General features: G+C 36.8%; 1 protein-coding gene across 1 annotated transcript in view; it reads left to right on the top strand.

Moving 5' to 3' along the window:
* Nucleotides 1–24,301, top strand: part of senju (UDP-galactose transporter senju) — a 90,619-nt gene that overhangs the window by 34,836 nt on the left and 31,482 nt on the right. The window contains exon 3 of the mRNA XM_081759092.1: nucleotides 6,772–6,818. Within this exon, the coding sequence (XP_081615218.1) occupies nucleotides 6,772–6,818 (47 nt within the window). The remainder of the gene's footprint in view (nucleotides 1–6,771; nucleotides 6,819–24,301) is intronic.

The raw sequence follows: 24,301 nt of genomic DNA, 5'->3' as shown, positions 1-24,301 counted from the left end.
ATTTCAAAATTTTTCTTTCCCGCACCACAAGGTGCGACATATCATTTAAACCATGTAAACTATTGCGGAATATTGTGTAATGATTTGGGTAGCTTTTAATGTTGATAAATGCTTTTAATTGTATTCGTACTTTATGGTCACCTTATCAATTTACGGTCACTTTATCAATCAAAATCGGTTACGTTTGCACAATTAGATGAACTCAAATCGGTAATGATATACTACTAGGGACGTACAGAGGGGGTCGTCGTAGTCCGAACATCTCAACCCGAAATTACCACTTTTCTGCAAATTTAGTCTAATATTAGGGGTGAATTTACAAATTTGAAAATAATTTACCTTCATATTGAATTTGGACCCCTCCTCCGAAGTAAATTTCTGCGTAGGGTACGTGCCAACATACTAAAATTTTTAATTTCGGTAAAAATCCCTTTGTTTTCTTGCCCCCCAGGATAACTATATACTTTACCAGTTCATATTTTCTAAACATTTGGAATGATGTATCGTCATATGTATAGATTAACCTCTTCCATACAGAATGTCAATTCACCTAAGATGGCCAAAGTTTGTGCGCTCATCAGCTCAGACAATTCCTTTCTCCACCAACGGTTGTGCTCGATGTGGCGGCACACACCGCTTGACAAGCTTTCCAGAGCCCCTCTATGGTGGTGAGACGCCTTTGCGTGAGTCCTTGTTTCAGAAGGCCAAAGGCGCAGAAATCCATTGGCGACTCCACAGGTTTGGACGAAAAGGGTATGACACACCAGTTTTCGTGGCCATACGCCAATAATACGCGACAGAACTGCGAGCATTGTGGCTTGATGGATGTGGATCTATACCTTCCGGGTGTCCCTGCCATACAACTGTGGGATGTGCGTTCTGTATAAGGTTTTCATGATATTCGTTTGAAAGTAGGCTGCATTTACCTTGTCCTCGGAATTCACACGATGCGTTGGCAACTTCCCACTGGCGCAGAAACCTGCCACCACCATGAAGCCTTTCGAAAACTTCTCGCGACATTCACGGATGGAATCGCCGCGGCCCTTGGCATCATGTGGTGAATAAAATATGGCCCTGGTCTTATTGGTGTCATCAAGGTAGATCCAGGCTTCATGCAGAGTGATAACCCACTGCCATTTGTCACCTGAGAGGTACTGTTCATACAACTTTCTTGAATCTCTCTTGAATGTGCCTTAGTGATAACTTATGACCTATCGCCTTATGTCGTTTTTTAAGTTGCAAATTGTCCTTTATGATACGACATGCTGTGTTTCTCACAGCGCGTGGTTTCCTGGCTGGACATGCCCGTTTCCTTTTCACTCTTACGACTTGATCTTGATATTTAGGGCCGGTGCTTTTACAGCACTGGATTACCCTTCCTACCGTACGCCTGCTGATATTGTTGCCGCACACATTTTCACAATCACTGACTCATTGCATTTTGTATCGGAAAGTGCACATATGTGACCTTCGCAATAAGGTGTAACTGTAACAGGCATGTACTAGCTGTTCACCACAACAACTTCCACACAGCGGTGTACGTGACTCAGTACTGGATTCACGGGCTACTGACTTCTGGTTCCTTCTCCTACGCTGTGCTCGTCATCAGCTCTGTAAAATTGACCACCTTAGGAGAATTGAGCTTGTGTAGTATATGAAAGACTCAGTGGGAGGGGTTACAACCCCTACCCACCCCTTCGATACGCCACTGCCTAGGCATATGACATATTTAAACGGGAGGTGTTGAGTAATAGAAAAGATGTTTTCGCAAACTGGCTTTAGTGCATTTTCAATGTATAAATTGTGGTTAGGTCATTATTAGGTAAGTAAGTGTAGGCTCAGAAATATGTCTCCATCATCATGAGACATAACAAAATGGAATGAAACTATATTCGGCAGGCCTGTATACGGGATTGAACCAGAAAACAGGAAGTCAGCACCAATATCGAGTGGTAATATTTAGACCTATACATGTGAGCATTGACATTCATTTATGAAATACTAGCTGATAGTTATGGGAAGTGTTTCAAGGTATACTTGAACTTAATTTCTCCTTCCTGAGATGTTTTATTTTTGACAAAGTTTAAACCTCTCCCCATTGAACCCCGCCCCTAGGATCCTCATCAAAAAATTATATATAGGCCTACTACAAACTCCAAAACACACCAGCTGCATTGCTGTTTGCCGAGCATCATAGTGAATTTGCTACCCTCTAGTGGAAGAAGGAGTGAATGTTAGAACGTGTAGAGAAGAAACAAACATGTTTTGAGTTAGTGCATTTCCTAACACCTTATTTACAAAGATTTGCAGAAAGTTTTCATTTTATAATCAATCGAAATCACAAAGTGTTTTTGTGGACACGCTATATATACCTATATACATTTTAATCAACAGCAGGATAATATACTAATGAAAAACATAGAAATCCACGTACCTCAACGAAGAGTCTTGATCCATTTCCCACCCCCCTCCAAACAAAATAAGAAATGACTCTATTACCATAAAACGTGAGACATCAAATATTCAGACACAGAATTTGAAGTAATCTCGTCTGACGAATTATTGTGGCATGCCGGTGGGAAAGAGGCTCGTGTTCAAGTATTGAGTCGAGACAGTGTGTGTAATTGCAGAAGCGGACAACATTACTGTTCTAGTTGTAAGATATATCATCAGCTACTATAGTTTAAGGCTTAAATGTGTAGGTTTATGGATCAAATTGGATTTGTATTATTGGGGCGCTTAGGTCAGAATTTTTTGGAGGCTTGTCTTCAAGACGAGCCAACCATTTTTTGAGTGTTTCTTAATATATGAAGAACGTAAATCTGTACAGTACTGCAAACTGTATTCCAGTTCATTAATTCATTCGGAAGTTACTGACAAAGAAAGTTGTCTTTTTAGTGGTGTTTGCAAATATTTTAGACCCATAATATGAACATTAGCGAAATGTTGATTTTACTTCGAATACAAATTACGAAGGATGTATATTAACTTCAATGATATTTGTAAATGTCTGAATATTTATTAATGCCAAAATTTTTATTGTAAATCCTTCCTTTTGCCCGTGACTTCTTTGTTTTATTTTATTTATTTATTTTTTTTAAAGAAAACATATTCACTGATGTTTTATTTGTATTTCATGGCTTAGGTAGTTAAGCTAAGCTTACTGGCAATATTGTGAAAATAAAATACTGAAACCACATTTTGATGAATAGTTTGTAAACAAATATGCCAGCTTCAAATACACCAATATCTCTGTTTTAGTTACTTATTACGGCGTCAGTTATATTGTGAAAATTTTTCACCGATATAATCCTTACTAACGACATGCATTAAAAATAATAATAATAAAATGCTGTCGAAAGTAGTAGTTTTCATTAAAAATTCCGGTGTTAATGAATATTTTAGACGCATTCAAGAGTTTAAATTATTGGTTATAACCATGCAGATGTTTAGTTCATTTGATATTACGAATAATTTTCTCAGTTATTCACTGTATGTATTTATAGAAACATTTTTCTTCAGCTTTTTAGCTTAGTTTAAGTAAGAGGAAGAATTGGATGAACTATTAAAATGAACATTTCGTGGACATAAGTACCTTAAGTAGTATTTACCAGGCCTTATGTTTGTATGTTGCTACGTACATAAGGATAACCAAAAGAAATATTCACTCAGAATGAAGGAACATATTAGGAAATATCATGAGGATAAAGAAGTTGTATCACAGTTGTCAAATTATTAGAATAAAGAACCCTTTACTTAACAGGGATAAGGAGAGCATTCAAAAAGATTGGGATAACATTATTAGTAATTACCCGGACAAAAGCAAATTTTAGGACTTGAAAATACTTTATTATAATCTGTTTGGTATTAAAAATTATAAAATTCATAAAGTATGGTTTGTAATAGTTACGGAATTTACAATAGTGTTTAATCTGGCTACTTTGAACTTTTAGAAATTTTCAGCGCTTATCGCTTGATGGACATAATAAAGATTAGTGCAAGAAGATCTCATTGAGTGACTTCTAAAAAAATAAATAAATAAAATTAAAAAATAAAGTTAGTTGTAGCTATTTAAATAGTAACAGGTTAACAACTGTAAACTGGTAAGATACAAATTTTTCGTGAATATTTTATATAAGGACGCACAATAATATAAAATAATTTTTACTACGTACCATAATTAGTTGTCATAACTATGTGAAGATCTGCATAAGGAAATAATTTAAGCCTTATCCCGGGGGAAGATTGACCGCTAGTTCAATTGAAATATTGTCTTAAAACAATGTGTGTTGAAGGAATGTTAAAGGTAAGTCAGTATATTATTATTATTATTATTGCAAATCTGCTCCATACGCTCAGTATGCAATTATTAAAGTGAAACCCAAACCACTACTTAGGTTTCTGTTCGTGGCTCTGTTTTTCCAGCAACATTTGAATCTTCATACCAAATTGTATGTTCCAAGTTTAATAAGTATCTGAACTTCCAAAACAGACTGGAGATTATCTGTCTAGAGTGGAATTCTTAAAAATTGAGTTCCGGTCTATTTCTCCATTTAATGGAACATTCAATCTTAATGTTTTAATATTTCAACAGAATTCACTTTTCTCAATTTTAGAAGGGATGTACAAGTGGTTTTCTTGGGCATTAAGCTAATTTTTCGATTACATTTTCTGTGTCATTTTGACAGAAAAGGAAACATTATAGAAATAAAATGTTTCTTGTTTCTACTCATTCATTTGATTTTTTCCCTGAAAAATCAATGACAGGTACATTAACTATATGTCGTACGGATTCAGCCTTACTCATCCCATGTTGATCAAACTTGGTATAGTGGTAGATCTAGACCTGCTATACAAGTTTGTGAAATATTATGGTATGCAGACTTTTGGTTCCTAAGTTTATACCTAACAAAAATTACATAAAACATGTTTTTTTACGACTATGTGTAAGTTCTTGCATACATTCCAGCTTTAAGGGAAAAAGTTACCGATATTTACCGTAAAAGTTTTGATTTTCGGTCTAGCAAGAATTCTGGTCGGTTCAAAGTACCACCATTAAATTTGACACGCGTGATTTAATATGTAATGTTTTTGTTTATAGACTCTAATATAATGTGAACTGAATTTAGGTCTTAGCACAAAATAATAGCCACATCTTACGGAACATAGTTAAAAGGACAGGCGCAATTTAGAAGTGGTTAAAATACGATATGTTATATTCAGATAGTGAGAAAGCTGATAGAAAAATCGAACAAGTATGAACTACTTTTGTGTGGTGCGTTCATTAACTACTGTTTCGATTTAGTGAAAACTTCGGTGATTATTAATGTGGTGTCAAAGAAACTTGTAACAGTTATAACTATAATAATAGAGATATAGATAACTATAATATCTACATAACAGCTATATAGATATATATTACAGTTATAATTGTAATAATAGAGATATAGATACGATAGGTTGGAACTATTTCTCCCAATCCTTTTGCGAACGTACATGATTTTTTTCTTTCGTTTAACGTTCCATAAGTTCCATGCACCGAGGCCAAGAAGGACGTTGGAGGAAGTAGGAGGAAACCGGAAAATCCCGAGAAAACCCATGCACATGGTGTTTGTCGCACAAAATCCATTTGGCGTGATCTGGGATCAAACTAGGGACTCACCACTCCAGAGTTGTGTGCACTTCTTCGGAGTCACCGCAGCTCCCTTTTTGAATATGTTTCGGTTCTGAAATGAGAGAGCAAAGGGATAAATGTAAACGAATAGTTATGTATATTACCCAAACCCGTTAAAAAAATTGTGTTTGTGTATTTTTCCTTGTATAGCATGGTTATCTGTATTACCGTCGTATTTGCCCCGCGATTGTAAACGTTCTTGTAGTGGATTTTGTTGTTAACATCGAAAATAAATCCTAGCTGTGTCTTCATAATATTCGAGATATTCTGTTTTTTGTCTATGCTCTTTGATTGCCTACTCATTTGCATCCGTGTGAAAGAAAGTTTTCACTTTGTGTCGTAACGGAACCTGTAGAAGTGTGCTACTTTTAACACATAAGTTTTATACTGGTAAGTGACCACTTCTATGCATGCCCGGTTGGTGACACAAGAGTGGGAGCGTATGGTTGGTTTGGGGAATAGAAGGATCTTGTAGGTTAACACAGCGGCACGGTATGCATTTGAGACCTCCATCCATATTTTGTTTCTAAAATTTCAATATTTTTAACTAAAGATTACTAGATGTTTAATACATTTTTCCCTGTTTCTCACTGTGTGATATCGTACTTGAAATAAATGCTTCGGTAATTTTTTAAAAATTAATTTCGTCATGTAATTCCGTATTCGACGTGTCTGCTAATCGAGAGGTTTTGTAGATCCAGAAATCGTTAGTAATTTTCTTTATTACGTGAGAAGAAAGCCCTCCCTTCTGGTCTAGTGGCTAGCGCATGTGCCTTTGATGTACGTGGTCCCGAGGTCGATTCACGGGTGGAGAGCATAAAAATTTAATTTCACAGTCATTCACCTTCATTAGTTCATTTCCTTTAGCCTAAAGGACTTAACTGTGGGATGTTAAACTACAGATAAAGAAATTACATGAGTGATTCTTACGTAATTGAGGTAAATTTTGATGTGGTGAAGAAGATGGAAATTAAAGCAGAAAATTCTATGTATTAGAATATATACTATTTTGTATCCCTACGTGTAATTATATGTATAAGATATTGATACAGTGTAAATTTTCTGGTGTTTGCTGCTAAATATTTTGTTTCTTTCAGTCATCCACCTTTGACTCTACTTAATGAAGTTACAAATAATAGGAAAGGTATGTATATTATCTATTGCTACTTTTAATAGATGCATTATTGAACTGAGTAAAGCGAAGCTTTTGTACGCTCACGTTGTGTTCTATTCACAGCTTCTAACTAACAATGTCCAGATTTCGGGTAGAAATATTGGCCCAGAAACTTATCAATTTGCTTAACATTGAAATTTGGGTTGTCATCGTTGCGTGCAAACTACTACACACTTCACGAGTTCACTATAGACTTCATACGAAGCTGTGGAAAATAAAATAACAATGTGCAGATGCTTCTATATACAGATCCGTATCAGTTTAATGGTAATAGCTGTAGTTGAAACATGTCAGATATCTGAGTAGGCAACGGTCAGGTGAGACCACAGCCTGATGATCGTGTTTTAGGTAGTCCTACGTGAGGACCAGTGAAGACAGTGTGCAGTGAATTTAGCAGACAGTGATAGTGTAAAATGGGCGACCTCTCTAATTTCCAAAGAAGAAAAGTTGTTGGCGCTCGGTTATGTAGTGTGACTGTGACGGAAGTGTGCTAGATGTGTAGCGAGGGACAGTGTCTCAAGATGATGGCGGCCTACAAAACTACATTGGAGCGAGCGGTCCCGGGTTCGATTTCCGGTGGAGGCACTCGGTCGAAAAAGTGTAAACCGTTTTTTCAGGCCAGCCACCCTGAATGATGTTTTCCTGGGTTTTCGTCATTCACACCAGGCGAATGCCGGGGTGGTACCTAACTTATAGGTCCCAAGACGCTTCCTTCCTTCCCCCATCATCTCTTCCTCCCCTTTCCCCCGATAGTGTGCTCGCTGAGGGACGTCATCCCTCAAACGTGACGGGCTAAATGACCACAGATGCCGAGAGCCCAGAAATCTAAATCCTAAATCCTAAAACTACATTGGACAAAGAGGAGTAATGGTTGGAAGCATACTCTCATTGACAGGTCCCGCCGAGTATTACAGCGGATTGTCACTTAGAACCGTCATGCGACTGCGGTGCAAGTGACGAAGGGACTAAAATATCACTTTTCATAGCCAGTTTCGTCAATTACAATCCGATGCGAGCTGCATGACATGGACATATGGGGTCAGGTTGCATGGGCAAAACAGGTAATAAGAGATCGCAATTCTTTAGCACGAGGCCATTGTTGTCGCGAACATGCAGCATGGACACTGGTGTGCAGAAACGTGTGATACGGTCATGAGAGTTTTATTGTTAACGTTGTTTCAGACCACGGACCATGTTTATGTGTGACGAACGCCCAAAAAAGCGAATGATCCGCAGTGTCTTCGCCCAATCGTGAAACATGGCAGCGGCTCTGTGATGCTGTGGACCGCAATAACCTTGTTTTCTAGACAATGGGCTCTGTGCTGACGCTTACCGGTCGTGTTTCTGGGCGTAATTATGTTGGCATTTTAGGAGATCTGTAGTCCATATGTTGTTTACGAGCGATGACGCTATATACCAGAATGATAATGCGCCCATTTCACACAGCAGTAACTGTTGCCACGTTATTTAAGGAACATTTTGATGAAGTTGCAGTGGGGTCCCCTAGCCCACGTAATCCCAGATATGAACATAATTGAATATCTGTGTTCTGCTTTGGAGACGCGAATTCAACGCAGATTTCCACCTTCATCCTTTCTCATGAAACTGAGTGATGCAACTGCACATGTAAGGGTGTAATATTCCACTTGCAACCGCTCACGACCTGTAAAACTCCACATCGCATCAGAGCTATTCTGAGGCGAAAGCTAGTGCAAGTCATATTGATCGGAGTGTTTTTCAGACATTTCTATTAAATTGATACGGATGTATATATACAGACTGCGGAAAAATAACACCATCAAACTTCTGGAGGTAATTCTTTATATCAAATGAAAGAAAATGTTGTAATAAATATGTGTCGGGAAAAGAAAAAAAACCCTTTCAGAGTTGTAAATCGCCGAAAATGCGAAAAATCACATTTTACAATGGTTCAAGGAATTACACAGGAACTAATGCACTCTATCTAAATACTCATGTTTTAAAATCCTCCTGTACCGACGGAACGTAAAGGTAACCAAGAAAGTTCTGTCGCTTTTTGTGGAGGTCTGTGTTTAATTGGCCCTCACACCGTGAGTTGAATGCGAATGGAGATAAGGCAAAGGTCAGTTGTTCGTGTGCGTATATCCTACGTACCACCTGGTTGTGGCAGTTCAGTTACACCGTGAGCTTGCGTAAGGACAGAGTGAACATGGGACCTCCACAGAGTCATAAGGGCATGTATGATGTACGAGTTCAAACTGAGGTCAAACGTCTCTGCAGCGGGGCGGAAGATATGACAGACCTTTGGTGAGGATGCCGTGACAACAATTCAGTGTGAGTGGAGAACCATTCGGCAGCACCACCTATCAATTTGGGAAATACTACAAGTTGGTTTGATGGGTCCGACATGATTTGATTCCGGGACAGAAGGCAACGCGAGCAGACACTTGTGTTTCTTTGCTGTCTCGTCTGAGGAAGGAGCCATTTTTGGACAGGGTGTTGACATGTGATGAGCAGTGGATCCTGTACGAAGCTCCACGGTGTTGTCATCATTGGTTAGCATCCCATGAACCGGTTCCAAAACAGCTGAAATCAGCACTGCACTAGAAGAAGGTCCTCCTGTGTTTGGTGGACTGCTGTCGGCATCGTGAACTGCTGCCAGCTGGTCAGAGCACAAATGCAACTGTGTACTGTCAGCAGTTGAGCCGTGTTCAAGAAAAACTCAAAACTCTTGAGCCAGCACTTCTGAATCGCAAAGGGGTCTTCCTGTTACAGGACAACGCTAAGTCCCACGTAGCTAGGATGACCCGGGACACCATTCTGCGCCTTGGATGGGAAACATTATTGCGAACACCGTATTCCCCGGACATTGCACCGTCCGATTATCACCTGTTCCATTCCTTGGAGAGTCACCTTCAAGGACGCCAGTTCAAATACCTAGTAGAGGTGCAAAATGCACTTGATACTTTCTTCGCTTCATGCCTCACCAGGTTCTACTACGATGGAATTCATGGGCCTTCAGAACGTTGGCAGAAGGTCGTCAATGCTGATGGTGACTATTTTTGATCTTCCAGGTATGTCGTAAGTGACATATAAATGTTCGAAGGGAGTGGGTGAAAAAGCAGTAGAACTTTCTTGGTTACCTTTATAGCACTTAAGTACTCCAACTATATTTATACAATTCGTTTCATTGGTACGGAGGATTGTGAAACATAGACACCTTGCTTGAAAAATTCTGCAAGATATTTTTATTTACTATACTAAAAATTAACATTTTCTCTCGCTATTTTTAACATAAGACGATGGAATTATAATATTATGTTTATTATTTGTGTTTCCGACCATTAACTTGCTTTGTTTTTATAAAAAAAATATATGAATTTAAGATCATATTTTTATGAAACTAATTAAAGTTCTGTTAAGGATATAAACGATGACAAGACAACGCAAGTAACCAGAACCTAAGACTACGACTCACACTTAAACATAAGTCCTTAATTTCTGTATCCTAAGAGCTATTATCTTCTACGGAGCAATACAGAAAGGTAGATATTAGTTTTAGATAGAAAACTATTACTCTAATGAATATCTACTATCTTAACATTGTTGATCGTGTAATTGTCGAAATTATTAGCAGTCCGAATTACACAATTGACACATGCTCAGGCCAGTATTTAGGTATTTTACGACCTTAGAGCCAAGAAAATTTTGCCCTCCCTTCCTTTATAGGTTGGTATTCAGGTGTGTGTTAGCTAAAACAGGGTTCTTACTGGTCAGGGAAGTCAGGGAAAATGGTACAGTTCAGGGAAGATCAGAGAAAAAGACCTGAAATCAGGGAAACTTTATAAAATATATTTTTTCTAACATTAATTATACACCAATTTATAACTGTCACTTCGTGATTCTTAACGATATTATTATCGTTGTTGTTTGAGCCACACAATGAGTAAACTAAATTGACATAATGCAAAATGTCGTTTATTGTATACTTCCTTTTTATAAACGTTATGATCCTTACAAGGTAGTTAACATTATGTCTAACCTTGCTTCTGTTACCATAGTAATAATTAAATATGTCGTCTTGGTGATAACAACAACACATTCATTTATTTAATACATTGATTTTATAATGTATCTTTTCTTTTCTTCTTCTTCTTAACCTAGCTGGCTAGTGCATATTTTATAGACAAGATCAGACATTTTGCCCAAAGAATACATTAAAAATACAACATATCGTTGTAAATTTCAGCTTAGTCAACCATTATGAGGGACGTTGCTGAGATTTTTATCGAAGGTAAATGAAATCTACGTATCAGCAATCGATTACTGTTTGTCTCTATAGAGTAAAGTGATCTTCGGCTAGCTGTGGGCTCCGCCCCCAGACCCTCGCACCTACGGCCTCGCACTTCTTAAACACACAATTCTAACGAATTTCAACTTTCTTTTCCTATTTGAAATATCGAAAAGATAAGATTTTTACCCGAAGAAAACGCGCATTTAAATTACATGGGAACTTCTTCATCTCCCCTTTAGACCCCTTAGAAACTAAAAATATTCACTTTTGGTAATTTTTCTGTGGGTTAGTCCCAGAAGACTACAATCATATCAGATTTCATCATTCTAATCCTGCTGGAAGTACCTAAACATTTCGGGTTTTGAAGATATCCCATATAAATAAGATGGAAAAGTTTTCAGTTCCCCATAAAACCAATCTGTTCCCCATGAAAGTTGGAAATTTTCATTTTCAATGATTTTGTTAGATAATCTTATAGAAAACATACAGACATACAAGCATACCAAATTTCAAGTTTTATTCCAATTCCAAGTACCTAAAACATGAGATTATAAGTCCAAAATAAGGCCTATTTAAATAACATGAGGAATTTCTTCATCTCCCTTTTAGACCCCCCCCCCCCAAAAAAAAATATTCAGTTTTGGCAATTTCCCTGTGGGTTTGTCCCGAAAAGCTACAATCATAACAAATTTAATCATTGTAGCCCTACATGAATTGCCCAGTAATTTTGGGGTATAGAAGATGTTTATTTTTGATGATTTACTTAGGTAATACTAACAAAAACGTCCAAGCGTACCGAATTTCAAGTTTTTATTACATCCAAAAAAGACCCTTTTAAATAACACGGGGAATTTCAACATAACCCCTTGAGACCCCTTAAAAATGAAAAATATTAACTTTTGGCTATTTTCCTGTGGTTTTAGTCCCGGAAAGGTACAATCATGCCAAATTTCAACTTTCCACGTCAACCAGAAATACCCCTTAATTTTATGTCAGTTAGTTCATGTAGTTTTATTGAAACCCCCAACTACGTCACTCCTCCTACATTCTGGTTATAATTTGTTTTGTTGGTCGCCAAGGCAATTGTAATAAGCCTAACGGATTTAAATGATTTATGAAGGTATTAAAGTTTTAAAAGGCAATGGACTTCTGAATTTATATTTTATTTTCTTTTAGTGATATGACCGTGTCCAGAACGGAGGATGAGGACGAGTGGTTTTCAATTTAAAAAGAATGACACGAAATTACCTTTTCTAAGGCAATTTCATGCTATTGTTAGCTTGTAGTATCAGAAATTCGAAGTTAACAGTAAGTTGGAACTAGGCCGATTCATATTCAATTACGCCACATAATTGAATATGAACCGAGACCCTCCTTGGTAAGCTGCGAATTGATATGAATGTACTAATCATATTTCAAAGTGAAATCCTAATAAAATGGTACCGTTAACTTAAATTACCGTATTCATTATTTTCTTCTATCATGATGATGCACCACCTCATGTTTTATTCATTAGGCTTTTGATGGTAACTCTGTTAAATGTTGATATTTATGGATTTCCAAGTTTAAAGTAATTCTGTTGACTTGTCATAGATTACTAGTATCACACCAAAACTATCTTATTACATATTCCTAAATTATACTAAACACTAAAGTCAAAAGTCAGGTACTACTCACTACTAATACATGTTGAATCAAATAATTCAATTCCACAAAACATTTTAATAAACGAAATATTCATTTTAACATACAGAAAAAGATTGGAAGAAAAGAAAAAAATTGTATAACAGAATGTAATAAAATTCGAAAGAAAGATTTTAAAATTTTATCATTCGCTAAACAGATTTAACTAATGAGTTTTAAGAAAACGGTGTTACATTTGAGATTATTAAAGTATCCAACACATCGGTAACCAGATTATTAAAACATAAATGAAATTAGTATACATAGATATATTACACATTTTAGAAAGTTTCGTAGCTTTTGCGTATGTGAAATTTAATAAGCACGTCTAGAAAACAAAATCTGTTTCTTAGCTCCACTATCAGTGTGGCATTACGATTGATACTATACGAAGAATGGTTGATAATAAAACGTCCAATAGTGAACCACTTCCTTTAAGATACTTGAAAGGGTTTCAAGTTAGCAAAGTAACGAAAAGTAATAATAATAAAACAAAATCCTTGAAGAGGTTAGGATTAATTAGAACGTTGAGTCTCTTCGCTCACATCCACTTAAATCTTAAATCGTTTGATTAAAAAAAAAAATCTATATCGGGTCCTATGTCGATTAGATTGTAGTTCAAAATTTCACTAAGAGTACACAGCACACTTTCATAATTGTATATATATATTTCACTGCTTCTGATCAGCGCTTCAACTGATCTGCTTGAAGGAACCGTATCGGTTTACTTATTTATCCGTATCATACCTGAAGAAAATTTGATTTCCACACAAAAATCATAAGTCTCATCCGGGAATAGCATATTTAGTCATTATAAGGGATTTTAAATGGTGGATTGTAGTATCAATTATAACTTCATGAACTAATATGTTTCTGCTTCCACTTAACATAACGACCACAAAAAAAAAATTCTTAGATCAGGACATATATATAGAGAGAGAGATATCTGGGACAGCTTCTTAACTTTGATTTTACTAAGTTGGAAAGATATAATTTGGTATTCTGAGTGCTTGGTTTAGTATGTTACTATATTGCTTGCCACCACTGATTTTTTTTTATTAAATCACTATTTCACTGAGAAGTCGATGCATAACTATGTCTCTTCACCCAATTTACAAAATTTTAACAGTATTGAATGAAACGTATACACAAATATCGTACTTGAATTGTATTAAAATCAGCAAATATATATTTAAAAAAAAGTCGAACAAAATATGGCTAGCACCCCAGATGGCAATTCGAACAGTGCATTGGTAGGTCGGGACTCGACAAAAATCATGTAGAATCGGTAAATACAGGGCTAACTTTACATTTCTCTACTTATTTCAAACATTTCGTAATGATTAATTATATATTTTTCATCGTAACGTTACCATTCCCTGTAATCATATAATATATGCGTCACAATTCAATTTTATTTTCAACCTCTTTTCCACTGCGTACAACATATTTATATAGAATGCTCTGTGGCGCTAGGAAGCTTTACTTCATTATATATGTTACAAAATGACTTTGGGTGAACAAAATTATGAAAACAAGGCTACTTCAAAATTAGGTAATGAGTAAAAAAAAACATAGTATTTGTAAGATCAATAATTTTCTCTAAATACATTCAAATGTATCGACAACCGTAACAAATAGGAGGGGAGAGAACAAAATCAGGTGGTATATTGTGATTCTTCCTACACAGAATGGGTATTTGCACTCAGCTCAACAAGGAAATACGATGTCAGTTAAGTTATGTCGCAAGAAACAGGAAAGAAAAAAAAAACATGTATTGAAATGTTAATCTGCCACTGAATAACCCAGCTCGCCATAATCCAGACACACGACCGAAGAAGGTAGCAGATAGGCCCGGAACGTAATCATTGAGTATAATATATATATATTGTGTACAATACAAACCAATGTATAAACAGAAAAAAAAAAAAAGTTAACAACCACTACGAATTGACGCTCAAACTTTTATATAGATATATTAACATGTTTAGGGAAAATAGGGGGATATTACAATAAAGAGATAGGTTAGAACAAGAAAAAGTCAGGAGTCAAATTCAGGCAAAGTTACTTAGTTGAGAGTAAACGAAACTGCGAGTCGTTTTTTTTTTTACAAAAACTTAGCAACTATTTTAAATGACAAATATATTTTCCCCTACTCCAAAAATATCGCTAGCATTAATTTAGACAATTTCCCAACTCGTAGTCCTCGTTAATCATCAACACATGCATAAGTTTCAGGGTATGAAGAAGAAGTAAGAAGTGGACATTGATAGTTTCCCACGCTAAAAAAAAAAAAAAAAAAAAAAAAAACCATTCGCTGAATATCCAAACTATTTCATAAACTCCGATCGAATACCGCCCCCAAATATCGGGCGGATTGAAATGTCCCGACATGACCGCTGGAATTGCTGTGTCCTAGCATGGAAAACCAAGAGAAAACACCCTAGGCGTTACCCTTAGGTTCCCCGCGCTCTAGTCGCTGTAATCTGCCAGAAACGTCCATGTCGGTTACGGCCGACTACATCGGAAGGTTGGGTTTGCCTGTTTAATTTTGAAATATTCTAAAAAAAAAAAAAAAAGAAAAGAAAAAGAAAATTCGTGGTAGTTTTAAATGTCCGTAGAAGACAGGAAAATAGTAAAGCACTGACTCCAATCTAAGAAAATAATAAGAAATAATAATAATAATAATTCAAAATTCCGACATTTTGGGAAGAAAACTGCCAAAATCCCAAAATGAGCTCACAAAGACATGCTCGCTACAGACATGCGCCGCGTTTCTAGAACGTAAGAGGAAAAGGGAGCGGCGTGTTATCTTATGGTAGTGGTAAGTCAATAATAAAGTTTGAACATCGTCTCTATTGATTTTTCCCTTGCATTTAACAGATTCCGAAAGTACGAAAACGAAATCGCAGAAAACAACAAAATTTGCATCCTCCCAAATCAACACACACACACACACATACAACACGTTGTCTACTGCACGCCAGAAACACACCACGGAAATCAGCCGCTTGGAATAATGTTTGGACTTCGGGATAAAATATTTCTTTGCCGTTCGACAGAGAATAAAACTTAAGTGTAGACCATAACTTTCATAAAACAGTTTTAGTTGACCATCCACATTAGTGAAATTATATCATGCACTTGTGCATGATGAAAGTGGTAGGGTAAAAAAAAAAAAAAATCCATATACATGAAGTGTATATACTGATGAAACCTACTTTGACACTATATCTGAACAATTGTCAGTTGTTCCATTAAGAAAGTTCACTATTGTGCTGTTGGTTTCTACCTAAAATCTAAATTTCCTTCACTGCAACTTCTTACCTAATTCAACCAAATAACCTTCCTTTCCCAACGCGTACCGAATTATTCAATTTTGTCAGCAACAAATACAGTTAGCGCAAGACGCCAAAATATCACACGCACTCATCATTACACATGTACTTCCATTAATCGTGGCCTATACTCAAAATACCATGGGATCTTTATCAATATTCTTATAAATTATCATTGGTGTTGGGCCCAAGAGTCTCTCACTTGTCGATAAAACATATATTTATATTTATTTATTTATATTAGTATTACATTACGTTACAGCCACAACACGGTCAAACACATTTTGACTTTATTTACTTTTACACCTATAGACCGCCACGAAACTATACTTTTTTTTTTTTTTTTTAATGTGAGTAAATGTTAGCCAGGTAAGTGACATGGCTAGCATTTACAACACGAAAACACTCTCACTTTCTGCAGTCTTGAAATAACTGGATTTGCTTGCAATAACTGGATAATACTCACTCCCAACACATTAGGCTTAAATTTCTACATGAAATTACCAACAGCATATCAAGATTAAAACTTCATATTTAAAATAACCCAAGACCACTTTTTTTTTTTCCTTTTGTTGAAGCGTATATCTGCATATTAGCAGCTACTTATCAAACTCGCCGCAGGACTTTGGTGAAAATTGTTCTATTGAAACAAAACACTAACATTGAGCGAAGGGTAACAGATGACACCCTAGTCGACACAGTAGACAACGATAATGCATCCCTTGCACCTAACAATAAAATTTGCACTTTCACACGTATATTTTCACTACATGGATGTCACGGACTAAATTAAATTTACGAAAATTATCGAAAAAAACACTCGCGGCAAAATTCTTTAGTCTCGAAATTATTTAAAAGAAATGAGGTTAAACAAAACAAAAAAATAACAAGTAAATACTCTAATAAATACTACATATCATGGACCTGACCTTGACCTTTACTACGACTAAATCACACAATACATTAACTAAAATCAACAATTATATATTTCCGGTGTGATACTTAACTACGGTGGAACTCTTGCCTATTGTGGATTGTTAAATTTTATGTTTTGATATAGGTCGATTTGCAAAGCAATGGTCAATTTCTACACCGAGTGGAGGGGAATATTGATAATAATGGTTATAAAATTACATGTTACAAGTTTAGGACATCTACAGAGACCAGTCAAGGATCTCTGGCAGATGCCTCGCCGAAAGAACTACATTTTTGAACCCTGGTGGGCCACTCCTTCCTAACCTGACATTATGTTAATGTTTATAACGGCATAGAAATTGCATGGGGCTGCCATGATAACAGAACAACAATACTACGTTTTACACAAGAAACGACAAAATGTTACTTTTATTGGGTGAAGATACCTACAATAACTTTTCACTATTTCTTTTCACTGCTGAAAATTCTGGATTTATAATTTAAGAATGGATGGTTCCAGTCACTGCAAACATGGCTGCCCACATGACTATTGTTGTCGTTACTTTCGATTATTAGTTTGTTACTAAATCTTCAACGTTTTGATGTCGGAATTTCACTTAATTATTATGGTTTCCTACCTCTGTTAATCTTCTGTAATAGTCGTTGAGATGGAGCAATAAGAATATATATTTTTATTCAATTTATTTCCTCACATTCGTTGGCCCTCCTGTGCTCACAAAGGTTCTTCAAGATTAGACGCTAACATCACAGATTTAGCGGTCTTTGTACACTATCATTCAATGGTTTAAAGGCAAAAATGCCAATAGGACCCATAACAATCAAGTTAGAGATGGGAGCGAACTACAGGAAACCGTTCTAGCGCATCTCATTGGATGAGATGGTCCCTATTTTTACAAATTATTTTCCTTCCTTCCCGTGATTTATATTATTTGTTTATAGTCATCTATTTTACTTAAATGGAAACTTTAATGTCGAAACTAAAGAGATGAGAGTATAATAACGTGGTCATTAAAGAAGCAGTGGCGGAGAAAGAATTTAAAAAGGGGAATAAATATTTTTTTAAATTAAAATTTAACAGGAATATAGAAAAATACATGTATAATTGTAATAATATTTTAGATTATTACAATTTCTCCACCTCGACGCGAGAAAAATTTGATTTTGATAAAAAGTAAATTTTTCTAAATTTGACTACGATTATTTGAGCTCTAATAGGGAAATAACTATGGATCGTAAATTAAGATAATGTGAAGCATACTAAATTACTACTTAGTACTGGTAGGTCAGTGGTCTTATGATAGCGTTAATTAGAGTAGTCTTTCAACAATTCTTCATATTTCTCCTGTGTGCAATTGAATAATTTTAAATTGTGGAAATTATGAGTGCCGATACTTACTCCTTTGAGTGTATGTAGAACAGCGCAATTCTTCAGTATTTTGTGGACTAAGTATGGGCCGGTATATACTAACATCCATTTAGCAGCTTCATGTTTTATGACAGATGACAGTGGGTGAGTTTTTAGCATGACTAATTGTTTTTGTTTTAACATGAATCCAGTGCAACTTTCATTGTTACTCTTATTTGTATCACTAGATACCAGAATTAACTTTCGACTGTTTTCGATGGGTTCTAGGTCTCTTGGCCAGGGAAACGCCCTGCGGAACGCATGCACAGCAGGATGGTTGCGGCTTTAGTTTGACATCTTGACCCTTGTCTCTTGGTCATTATCCCGGGTCACTATTCGCAACTCATTCTCTGGACGATTATGGGTATTATTACTATTACTAGTGTTGTTCCTACTAGTGTTGTTACTATGTAGTGTATCCACTTCTACCACGTCTACTATTACCGCGTCTGTTAACAGCTCCACGATACTCACGGTTATCAACATTTTGATTAGAATTTGGCCTGTTATACGGCTGATGAGAAATTGGTCTATATCTGTTAAACCATCTCGGTCCACCATTCTGGTGTCCCGACTCAAACGCGCGAGGGTATCTATAACCTGTCTGAGTGTAACTCAGGAAGTCAGTCTGGCAGCTCGTGTTAACGTGTGTTCGTACAGGATTGTTCGCTTTCACGTGCCTAGCAAAGTACTTCCTTGAGGGAGGTCGATCATCGAGTCCATATCGCGACGCTCCGGACAACGCACCGATTCGTGCGACGAGTTCATTCACATCCTGGCATAAGTGAGCTACAATGGCTCTGGATTCTTCGGGCGGAAGACACCCAATTACAATGTCAATAATTTCGGCATTGCTTGGTTCATTAGTGATACTATAATAGCGTTCTATAATATTCCAGGAGAAATCGAGCAACGACGCATACTTTGTTTTATCGTATCGTGTAGATTGCAACGCTTTCTTCTGTGCGCGTTCAATCTGGTCATTGCAATAAGTCTCTTTAAACAGCACCAGAAAATCAGAGCACGTTCGCATTCTGTGCCGATTCGCCTGCATCCATGCAGCCGCATACGACGATAGACAACGCTCCGCAGTTTGTAATTTCTCGTAATCAGTGAACGGATACATATCCATACACTGTTGCAACCGTTTTAGAAAAGTTTTTGGAATATCAGATGAAGTGTTGCCATCGAACTTAGGAAATCGATCAATGTCTCCCATTTTTACTTTAGTACTCATGTACGTTTGCATGGGTGCAAGCACATTCGGTACTGACGTGTAATTATTGAATATAGGCGTTGGAATAGGATACTGAGCCGAACGAGTAGTACTAATACCGCTCGTCCAGGGATACCCGGCAGAAACAACACAGCCAACCCCAGAAGGGTACGCCCCGCGATCCGATCCGACACCACCCACGGCCGAAACTCCGGACCATGAGGGAGCCAGACCACTCAGCGGCAAATTCAACTTAAATGGAGACGAATGAGGAATATTTAAACTAGGTACTGTGCTGGTTACAGTACTAAACTGTGGAAGTGTATTTACAACTGTATTCGTTATAGAAGAGCTTACCACTGGCATTGGTAACTTGATAGTTTCTTCGGAAGTAGACTCTTCCAAAATAGTGCTCAAAGGAATACGCGGACAAGCCGGTTCAGAAACTTGCTTAACGAAAGTGTCCGTTCCTACAGTAGGCTCTGGATCTAGTGGCCTACTGATATTACTGATCGACTGTTCATCGCACTTATTCTGCAGCACGGTCAACTGACTCCGTATTTTCTCGTTGATCTCACTTACAGAGTCCATTTTTACTTTCAATTCTGTGAGAGCCTCTTTGTTCAAATTTACCTGCGAATCTAATTTTTGAATCTTACCTGGGACCGAGTGTGAAACTACTTCTACATCTCGTACACGTTTTTCCAATTGGGAAGTTTCATTTTTAACTTCCAGGATTACACTATCTAGTCTTTTTACCTCGCTCCTAAGTTCACCCTGTATTTCCAATTTCATGTTTTTCATGTCCTCAGTCAATCGGTTCACCGAATTACCCAATTCTTTTCTCAAATCCATCATTTCTACCTTATTTTCATCAAACCCTTTCTTCATTTCCTTATTCATCTTATTCATTTCGGATTTTAGCATTTCATTTATCGCTGCCAACATCATTTGCATGTCGACAGGTGACTGGCTTGAATTTCCAACGGCGTCACCGTCTTCTGAATTCCCATTTCCGTCTTTACCGTTTACCAGCTCTGTCTCATTTCGAGTAGATTCGGCAGTTACTGTACCCAATTCAAAGTCTGCGTCTACTTGTTCAGACGTTTTCATTAATTCTGAGCTATGACCAGGGAGCTTTTCCCTACATTTGGGACACGTCCAGTTGGAATCTTTTGCCAATTGTTCCTCCCTTTCCTCCGTATCGGAGTACTGTAAACATTGGAAGTGGTACCAATTAGGACATTTGGTACATTCTACTTTCCTTTGGGGTTCTTCATATGTTTGGTTGCACTGGCAACACAAAGTATTGGAGGAGTCTCCATCCCCCACTACATTATTCGAATTTGCCGTGTTATCGTTAAACATTTACACACATAGAAAATAACTTACAAATAAACACAAAATATACACACCAAATATAAACTTAATTCTTCGAATAGGCCCTTCGGGTTAAATATAGTTCTTCGGCGTTATTTACTTACTCTTACTTCCTCCACTTTTAAATTATTGTTGCTTATTAACCACCCTTAAAACAAAACGATGAGGTGTTGCTAGCGGTTCTATCAACTTGAAGGTTTGCTTTCAAATCATGGACTAATCTGATGTAAGCAGATAATATGTGCTCAATGATATTTTCATCACTATAGCTACGAGTCTTAAGACACGGAATCTAAAGTTGAAATACATTGTCTAGTCACTGACTTATCCGAAAACTGCCGTAGTGTTTTTAGTAACTCGGTTACTATGGTGACACTTGTCCTGTCACTTGGGCGCCAAAAATTGAAACCCCCAACTACGTCACTCCTCCTACATTCTGGTTATAATTTGTTTTGTTGGTCGCCAAGGCAATTGTAATAAGCCTAACGGATTTAAATGATTTATGAAGGTATTAAAGTTTTAAAAGGCAATGGACTTCTGAATTTATATTTTATTTTCTTTTAGTGATATGACCGTGTCCAGAACGGAGGATGAGGACGAGTGATTTTCAATTTAAAAAGAATGACACGAAATTACCTTTTCTAAGGCAATTTCATGCTATTGTTAGCTTGTAGTATCAGAAATTCGAAGTTAACAGTAAATTGGAACTAGGCCGATTCATATTCAATTACGCCACATAATTGAATATGAACCGAGACCCTCCTTGGTAAGCTGCGAATTGATATGAATGTACTAATCATATTTCAGAGTGAAATCCTAATAAAATGGTACCGTTAACTTAAATTACCGTATTCATTATTTTCTTCTATCATGATGATGCACCACCTCATGTTTTATTCATTAGGCTTTTGATGGTATAACCTGACCAGGATAGCAGTGCGGTTGTGGGAGGGTGGCGCTGCTGTTGTGTTTGCATCAGTTTCCTGGCAAGCGCGGTGGGACAGGGGAGCGGAGAGTTTCACTCTGCAGTGTATCCAACGGCTTTTTAAAGTTGCAGTTTAGATGTTATGCATAGTCTAATCTCTTTACGCTTAATAAAAAACGCCGTAACTTATGTATGTATTGTAGTGAACCATTCCTGAAGTAATGCAGATGTATTGTGAATAGTGATTTATGAATGGAAATTACCAATTTAAGAACAACATAGCACAGTTGACAATTCAGTGAGCTTCTACCGTGTATTAAGCAAATTGTATAAAAATTGATTACGTTTTATTCGATTTCATTATAAAACAGTAGCAGCCTGTAAAACGCAGGAATGACAATGTCAGTGACTAAAAGATTAATTTTGGGTTGATAGCTTAGAGTTTTGCGCAATATCTTGTAACTGTAAGTTTAAATCAAGTTAAGGTTAAGGCTCATGATGCTGCTGTTTAAGTGTATGTTTATCGATTGACAAATAAATTATTTTTTTCGAGTTTTAGCCAGGGAGGAATCTCGAAACGTTTCCTCTCGAGAACTGTGAAAGTCCTTTCCGCTGGTCTATTGGCCAGCGCATGTGCTTTTATTGTATGTGGTTCTGGGTTTGATTCCCATTGAGAGAACAAAATTTAATTTTACAATCCTTCGTTTTCATTAATTATGTCTCCTCTAGCATAAACAACATAATCATGGGACGTTAAAATAAAGAAATTTCATTTTTTTGTTCGAGAAATGTGAATCCTTTGGGGGGAAAGGAGGTGAAGAAATTTTTCCTTCATTTTTTAAAGATTTATGGGATTGGATAGCTTGCCTTTAGGGATTGATTTGTACAATTTGGTTCAGTGCGCCCTTCTTTTAGGATCATTATAGAAATCCAGCCCTTTGGTAGAGTTCGAATAAAAGTATTGATAAAACATCAGCGTATGGGTAGTGTAAGAGTAAGTATCATTGCTTCAAGACACAATAAATTTTATGAGCTCCTCCGTGGCTAAGCGGTTAGCTTACGCGCCTTTGGCGTGGGAGGCCCGGGTTCGATTCCCGGCGGGAGCTCATGTGGTTCGGATTCCACGTTAATCAGTAGGTCCACGTCTCATATAGCCTCGCTGCTGAACGGGACGTTAAACTCAAAATCAACTCAACAATAAATTTTATTTATGAGGAAAGAAATTACCTCTGGACTAACTCTGAATTTCTCTCAGGTTCTAGCTATCAGGTCACAAAGAATTTTATCTACTAACTGTTTTCACACACAGTATAATTTTGAAACTTGGGAGCCTAGTGTTATATTTGTGTCTGTAGTATATAATAATGCTGATACATCATTCTGTTGAACATCTTAAATGTATTTGTCGATTGACTTCAGAGGACTGAGTTTAGCCCGTAAACACAAGTTGCCTATAGTTCAAACATATCAGATGTACGGTCTTGTTTAATAAAACCTGCTTCTCCCTGTCCTCTATCTGAAAAGTCCTATATTGTTATTCACATATGAAATTCAAAGGCAAAGTCAATCGTCTTTATTCAGTTGTATTTTTATTTCAAGTGTAAGTATTAAAATGCGCTACGCATGGTTGCAAGAGGTTGGGTGGCTTTTTTTAAAATACTGAACTGACATATCTAACATTGGCACTCATCTTCTTTATAAATTGATGTAAGAAACGGCCGATTGATTTCCAGCCAATTACTTCATCACCGGTATCTTTGAGCAATGAGATAACAATGGAAGACAAACTTCGTTCTTTTCAAACTTGATACTTTGAAAAACTTATGAAAGTGGTTTTGTTATTCAAATACATATTCGTTCTAATCAATTTCAGAAGTAACATTAATCTGAGAATAACGTAATGACTGTAAGAGTTACCCTGAAAATGTATTTTGTATGTTTTCTTTTTTACGTAATTCAGAGATTTTGTCTGAATTTTACTGGAGTTATAAGGAACCTTTAATTATAAGGCACCCCATTTTAATCGCTCCCCCTCCGCCGTCAATGCAACACTTCTAACCGTCTCCCCAGGGGTCCTGGGTCCACCCCCTGATTGAGATGGTACATAAAGATAATTTTGTCTAATCTCTGTCATTATTTAGCATGGTTTAGTCTCTTATTTGAAAGTTTTCAAAATGTGGCAGAAATATCTTTTTTAAAATTACTAAACCATGCTAAATAATGACAGAGATTAGACAAAATTATCTTTATGTACCACCTCAATCAGGGGGTGGATCCAGGACCCCTGGGGAGACGGT

The sequence above is a fragment of the Thermobia domestica genome, chromosome 5 (genome assembly GCF_964235325.1).
Source record: "Thermobia domestica chromosome 5, izTheDome1.hap1.1, whole genome shotgun sequence".
NCBI classification, from domain to species: Eukaryota; Metazoa; Arthropoda; class Insecta; order Zygentoma; family Lepismatidae; genus Thermobia; species Thermobia domestica.
The sequence above is the reverse complement of the archived record's forward strand: the minus strand, read 5'-3'. Positions and strand labels throughout refer to the sequence as shown.